General features: G+C 40.0%; 1 protein-coding gene across 3 annotated transcripts in view; it reads left to right on the top strand.

The window, feature by feature from the left end:
• The window catches only part of EEA1 (early endosome antigen 1), a 139,595-nt gene that overhangs the window by 39,387 nt on the left and 92,531 nt on the right, over positions 1-7,677 (top strand). For all 3 annotated transcript variants that reach the window (XM_029204740.1, XM_029204738.1, XM_029204739.1), the window contains exon 2: positions 2,234-2,326. In XM_029204740.1, coding sequence (XP_029060573.1) covers positions 2,234-2,326 — 93 coding nt within the window. The remainder of the gene's footprint in view (positions 1-2,233; positions 2,327-7,677) is intronic.

Here is a 7,677-nt window from a genome sequence, read left to right as displayed (position 1 = left end):
GGGGGTGGGGGGGGGGAGGGAGGGGCACTGCGTGCGGGGCGGGCCTGTGGCGGTAGAGGCCGGCGTGACGTTGCTCCAGCCTGAGGCCCGCCGTGCGTTCTCCCGGGGAAGTTGTCCTTGGATGCCGGGAACCTGGCAGTGGCGGGCTGCACAGGCTTCGCGGAAGAGGGGTGTGGAGAGTGACCTGTGCTCGCACATAGGCCCCTTGGTGGCGGCAGCAGCAGCCTTAGCGTCTCCGGCCCGTCTCTGGGGTTCGCGCTTTTAGCCGCGGCTCGCGCCCGTCTCTGGGGTTCACGCTTTTAGCCGCGGCTCGCGCCCGTCTCTGGGGTTCGCGCTTTTAGCCGCGGCTCGCGCCCGTCTCTGGAGTTCCTTTAAGCAGCGCTCTTAAACCCCTCTCCTCGCGCACCAGGAAACAAAGAGGGAAGAAAAAGTCTCTTGCTTTTTCGGCAGGTGCAGACTTTTCCCGGACTCCCTCCCGGCTAGCCGTGGCGCACTAATCCCTTCAGGCTATGTTCAAGCCGCCAACGCCAGTCCTTTCCCTGCGCTCCGTCTGAAACCGAAACCCGAGCCTCAGCTCGCAGCCCCGCCCGCCCCGGCGGGTGAGCAGACAAGCCTCTCGGGCTGGTGAGTGCCGGTCGGCACCGATCCTCTGTGGGGGAATCTCCCCGCTTTGCCCTCCGCACCCGTCGCTGTGCACTCCTCCGCGGTCCCGAAGCTCCCCCTCCGCCTCCCGCAGTCTCCGCCCGCGAAGGGGCTTCCTAGTGTGTGGAAACTTTTCCTCCTTCACAGCTCCCTCCCACTGGTGCAGGTGCCGTCCTTATTCTTTTGTCTGTTTTTTTCTTTTGCCCTACCCAGGTACGTGGGGAGTTTCTTGCCTTTTGGGAGGTCTGAGATCTTCTTCCAGCCTTCAGTAGGTGTTCTGTAGGAGTTGTTCCACGTGTAGATGTATTTCTGGTGTATCCGTGGGGAGGAAGGCGATCTCCGCGTCTTACTCTTCCGCCATCTTCAAGCCGTCCTCCCCATAATTGCTTCTTGCTAAAGAAATTATTGTTTGCATTTTGGGATATTTCCTTTGAATCTCTTTTCTTATATAATTAGTTTTTATACATAATTATAATCATAGTATATACATGTTATTTCATTTTTTCTATGCAGTTTTTATAATCCTTATTTTAATTGATTAATTTTGAAGTAGTATCAGTTCATCCTTCTTTGGCATTTATGTTGAATATGTAAGTGATGTACAGGGTGTTCATGTTTTGAGACAGATGTTTAGTGATTTGTTCTCAATCTTGGGTGCTTGAGGTATATCTCAGTGGAGATGTCAAGCAGTATGAGTTAGTGATTAAGAATCAGACTGCTGAAGTTAAAATCCTTTCTTCCACTTATTAGCCATGTGACTTCGGGCAAGTAACTTAATTTCTACACCTTTATTCTCTCTTGTATAACGTGGGAATAATGATAGTGTGCACCATAAATGTTTTTGGTAAGGATTATTGAGTCAGTTCTTGTGCTCTGAATCTGTCTTTTAGTCAATATTTTACTAGATTTCCAGTTCCTTTAATGTCATACCTAAGTATAATGAATAATGTTAGATGATAAATGTTGCAGGAGAGGAAAAAAAAGGCCTTTAACCCTCCAAACTGTATATTTGATAGTGGAATATTAAGTATTGGAAACAGATTGGTAATGGTTGGCATGGGTCGTAGATGGATGGGTGACTAGATAAAGTGGCCTGTGTTGATCTTTTTAGCTCCCCTCAAATCATTGTAGTTCACTTGATGTAGTGGGGAGCAATGCAAGAGGAATTAGAATTTCAGCATTTTAGTTCTGCTTCTTTTTGATTTTTGTTAACAGAATCTTGAGAAGTCCCTTAGCTGCTTTGAATTTGTTTTCTCATCTATGGATATAACATTTTACCTGTCTTTCTCAGAGATGTCTTTATGATTAAATAAGATATTCTGTAAAAGTGAGGTGAAGATGATAAAGCACTATATATAAAAGTAAACTTTTTATTAATTTAAAAAGACTAAAGCTGAGAGAAGGCAGATAGAGATCTTGATACAGTATTAGGTCCCGTCAGTCTTTAATAAAGGATAGCTTCTAGTGCTGTTTGAGAGGACATCGACCTTTATGTGTAAGGCTAGCCCTGATTACTGTTTAGGTTATTAAATAGTTTATGAATATATTGTTGATATTTACTTTTCTTTCCCCCTTTCTGCTTGTGTTTCAGACTCCTGGGAGAGTTGGCTCTCAAGGTTCTGATTTAGATTCATCATCAGCTCCTATAAACACAGTGGATGTCAATAATGAAAGCTCTTCAGAGGTATGAAAATAATAATGTGGCAATAAATATTGTTTTATTTAAGGAAAATATTATTTAAGGAAAAATCACAAATATATGGAGTAACAATTGATAATTTTAACTTTTGTAGGGAAAGGTCTCATAAATCTTTCTTACAAATTGGAATGCAATTTTTGAATCTCACTTGTAGATAGATAATAGTGCTTAGTTGTGAGACTGCGAAAGTGTATATTAAGACTGAAAAATAATATTGACAATTTATCTTTAATGTTAAAGTCATTTCAACTTAATGAAGATTTAAAAATCTGTTTGTAAAGAATTACCAGTTAATTAGTATCTACTTATGTGTTTGTACTGCCATGAACGACTAAGCTAATGAAAAATTAGATGAACTATAACATTTATACATTATTTGTTGTCTTCATTTATGACTTTGTAAGAACTTCTATGTTTGATAGCTTATTAAAAATTAATGGAGAAAGTAAATAAGTCTAAAAAAGAAATAACTCAAACTTTTTGAGGTCAGCCTTAGAAGTTGCTACATTACTATCATTATTTTTAACAAATAATATATACTCATTATAGAAAAAGGAGATAAGGTAAGAGAACATAAAAACCACCCATAACACTGCCCCTAAGAGATCAACACACTCACATTTCTGCTCTGTTTTTGTCAATTGCCCCTTTCTCGGCCCAGCTACCCAGTCCCCTTTCCCCTATTCTTTCCCATCTCTTGGTTGGTGAGTCTATTATGTGTATGTTTCTGGGTATTTCTCTATCCATTCATTTCTCTGTTTTGTCTCTTTTTGACCATCTGTCTTCATGTATATGTATGTTAACCATAACAAGATCAAACAAGACTGTGAGAGTGAGAAGAACAGTATCAGTTGAACTTTATTAAGAGCAAGTTTAAGGAAATATCTTTAAGGAAAACATTCCAAACTGTATTTATGATATGATGAGCTCAGAGAACTAGGTTGTAACCCTGGAGAGGAATTTAGTAGTAATTGTTGACCTCATTCAGACCAAAAACAACAAAAAAATCTCCAGTGGGTAAATGAGCAGTGCCTGATAATCCTGCTATATTTTCTTATTAGGCTCCCTTTTCTACTCTCTGTGATAGTTGTACTCTCTTCTTTGTCCTCAAACCTTCCATGTGTCTTACCTTAGTCCCGCCTTCTCACCGTCACCTTCTATACCATTGAGAAAAGATGAATGTTCTCATTTTGCCCCTAAAACTATACTTGCACCTGTATTCTCTTTATTACTTTAGTACACGGAAGACAGGTCTCTTTTCCTATCAGATTTCAGTCCTTTCCCTTGTGCTCTGGATTCCATTCTCTCTTCCATTCTCATCTTATCATCTCTCCCTCATGCAACTTTGGTTTTTACCTATGCCACAGATTATTCCCTTCAGCATACAAATACTGCTCTAGAGGTGCCACTAACCTGGGACTCCCTTAAGTTAAGTTCGGTACTTGAAATTTTGCACATTACCCACTAGTGTAAATTTCTAACCTAATTGAGGGCTATTGGTGATTATGAATTCTCAGGGGGTATTGTTTTTTCCATATGCCCAGTGTTAAGGTATTGACTTGTTAAGGTCTCAGTTGATATCTCTCCCCACCTCTCTCAATTTCTCTTTTTCTCACTTAATCTTCCCTTTTACCCTGATGTTGGCTTCCCACTTTGAACAAATTCTAGGTTTTAACATTGTGCCCTTAGCATCCATCTAAATGGGAATTTGAAATATCATGGTCTCCAGGATTTTAAAAAAATGGTCAGAAATAAAGCAGTACCTTGCTTTAGTGCTCATTTATATCATATTTTGTATATTATTATGTATAATAATATATATAATAGTATTTTAGTCAGTTATAGGCTACTATAACAAAAGCACTGAGAGGCTTAAACAGCAAACATTTATTTCTCACAGTTCTGGAGGCTGGGATGTTCAACATCAAGGATTTGGCAGATTCTGTGTCTGGTGGGGGCTTCCTTTCTGGTTTATAGATGGCTGTCCTCACATGGCAGAAGGGGCAAGAGAGCTCTCTGGGGTCTCTTTTATTATATAAAGGTACCAATCCCATTCATTAGGGCTCCACCCTCATGACTTAATCATCTCCCAAAGGCCCCATCACATTGGAGGTTAAGATTTCAACATATGAATTTTGAGGGTACATAGACATTCAGTCTGTAACAAATATATAATCTGTATAATACATAATGTAATAAGTGATATCATATCATTTGTTCTCATCAGGACAGTTGTGCAGACTATTTAGTATATTGCATTGCATAAGCAAATTCTTTGTTCACTTTTTATCCATTTCTAATCTGGCTTCCATCCTTAGTACCCACTGAAACGCACTAATGACCAGCATATTACCAAATCAGGTCTTCATTTTCCTAGTCATTTGGCTAGGGAGAGCAGACTTTTCTTGGAGCTTTTTTGGTAGGTGTCCACTGAAGTTTCCAGGTAGCTGGCTTCTCCAGCAGCCAGTCCAGAATATATGAGATGAAAAGAAAACCCAGAGTACTCACCACTCTCTCAGTTCTTGGCTCCTGAGATCCTCAGCTGGTCTGCCTTCTTCTCTTTACCTTTCAGAGTTTTCTTTTTGTTTTGTTTTATATATAAAGCCTCTGGATTTCAGCTGTACTTAGCAGGAAGAATAGAGAAGTATATCTGTTCCATTTTGTCTGGAACTGGAAATCCAACCATTTTGAAAATTGGAGTATTTATCTTTATATTAAGGTATTATAAGAGTTCTTTATCCTTTGTCAATGTTTTGATTGCCTCCTATTCATCTGATTAGTGAGGGAAGGATTCCTGTCCTAGGCTTATGGGAATAGCTAAACACATAATTAGACAAATGAGACAAATGAGATCAACAGCAGTTTATTAGTCACATATACTCACAGCCCAGAGATGGAGGACACGGTGTGCCATGCAGGGCCACATGAGGATTGCACTTGGGAACAAAATGAACAACCAGGTGTTGTTCAGAGGCAGGCATTGTAGATCAGGAAAGTAAGGTGCCCCCTGGTTTCTAAAGGAGATGTGATTGGCTTGCTTGAATAATTCCAGGGGCCGGCAGAGAACCTTCTCAGGGATAAGCAGGCCCTGTGCTTGCTGCCTGTGAAGAGGAGGGCTGTTTGGCTAGAACTCCTTATCTGTGAGAGCAGAGTGGGGAGGGGAACTTGCAGTTAGGCCTTTTGAAGCCCTCCCAGTTTCACCAGTTGTCAAGGCAACACAAAGTATTGGGCCTTAATTTTAGCCCTTACACCACAATCAGAAATATGTGATGTGTATATTTTTTCTCAGTCTGTGGCTTATTTTTCATTTTGTTAATGTTGTCTTTCAAAGAGAAGAAGTTTTAAATTTTGGTGAAGTACAATTTGTCAGCCTTTTCTTTTATGATTTTTGCTTTTGGGGTACTACAAAGTTTTTTGCCTACCGCAAGGTTGCAAAACTTCCTCCTGTGCTTGCTTCTGATTAAAAAAAAACAAAAAATCAAGCTACAAGCATATATTGTACAACACAGAGAACATAGCCAATATTTTATAATAACTATAAATGGAATATAACCTTTAAAAATTGTGAATTACTATATTGTAAACTGTAACTTACATATATTGTACATCCACTATACTTCAATTTAAAAAAAAGACGGAAGGATTAAAAAAATTAAAAAATCATTTTAGCATGTACATTTAAATCTATGATTTATTTTAAATTATTGTATATGGTATGATGAGATAGCGGTTGAGGTTCATTTTTTCCATGTGAATATGGAAACCACATTTTTCCATATGCTTGTTGCAGTACCATTTGCTGAAAATGTTACCTTTTCCCAATGAATTAAATTTTCACTTTTGTGAGAAATCAATTGACCTTATATATGTGGTTATATTTTTTTATGTTCTTTGATCCAGGCATAATGAACTGATTTTAAGGTGTGCCAAGTTTTTTCTTACCTTTGAACTTTTGTATATGCTGATCTCTGTGCCTTACCTAGTTTTGCTGTTTCTTTTTTCTTGGTTAACATCTGATTATCCTTCAAGTCTCATCACAGATAATTTTTCCAATAAACTTTCCTGACTCACATGTTGGATAGATGCTTCTTCCACATGCTTCTGTGGAAAAGAATTCCCTCTCCTTTTGGTAATGATTATTAGTCTGAGATTCATTTATCTATCAAATATTTATTGTCACCAGACACTGTTCTGGATGCTGGAGGTATGGCACTGAGTGAAATATTAAAAAATCTTTATGCTGGTGGAATTTATTTTTAATTTATTTATTTAATTTATTTTATTTCTGGCTGTGTTGGGTCTTTGTTGCTGCACGCGGACTTTCTCTAGTTGTGGTGCAGGGGCTTCTCATTGCAGTGGCTTCTCTTGAGCGCAGGCTCTAGGCGTGTGGGCTTCAGTAGTTGTGGCATGTGGGCTCACATGCCACAACTCCTGAAGTTGCCTCTGAGGAGGGGGTAGCTCAGAAAGAACTGAATGAAGTGAGAAATCATGTTGATTTCTGGAGCAAGCATGTTGCAGGCATGTGGAACAAGTCTCTGAGGTGGGAGCATGCCTGGCATATTGAAAAAGCATCCAGGAGGCTAGTGTGGCTCCAGCACAGTGAATGGGGGGACGTTAGGTTATTGAGGTAATCAGGCCCACCTCATGTAGGGCCTTATAGACTTTTGCACAGACTTTAGTGTTTTACTCTTGGTGAGATAGGAAGTCATTGGAGAGTTTGGATCAGGGAAAGGACAAAATTTATCTATATTTTTGTAGGATCACTCTAGCTGCTGTGTGGAAAATAAAGCTGTTAATGGGGTAAGGATAGAAGCAGAGAGACTCTTAGAAGGCTTTTACAGTGATCCATGTACACCATGAGGGTGGCTTGGATCAGGGCAGTTGTGGAGGCTCTGAGGTTCTAAACACATTTTGAAGGTAGTTCTAGTAGGATTTTCTGATTAGTGGGGTATTTTCTTTTATAGCTCTTTCAAGAAGCGTGCAAGCTTATTGAGGATGGGGTCTTTGCTTTATTTTACCATTGCATTCTCAACAACATAGCATAATGACATAGTAATCACACTTAGTAAATACTTTTAAAAAAATTCTTCCTTCCTTCCTTCCTTCCTTCCTTCCTTCCTTCCTTCCTTCCTTCCTTCCTTCCTTCCTTCCTTCCTTCCTTCCTTCCTTCCTTCCTTCCTTCCTTCCTTCCTTCCTTCCTTCCTTCCTTCCTTCCTTCCTTCCTTCCTTCCTTCCTTCCTTCCTTCCTTCCTTCCTTCCTTCCTTCCTTCCTTCCTTCCTTCCTTCCTTCCTTCCTTCCTTCCTTCCTTCCTTCCTTCCTTCCTTCCTTCCTTCCT

Source organism: Monodon monoceros, unplaced genomic scaffold (genome assembly GCF_005190385.1).
Source record: "Monodon monoceros isolate NGI ecotype Baffin Bay Population unplaced genomic scaffold, NGI_Narwhal_1 Super_Scaffold_6, whole genome shotgun sequence".
NCBI classification, from domain to species: domain Eukaryota; kingdom Metazoa; phylum Chordata; class Mammalia; order Artiodactyla; family Monodontidae; genus Monodon; species Monodon monoceros.
Note: the sequence above shows the minus strand (reverse complement) of the source record. Positions and strands in the feature narration are given on the sequence as shown.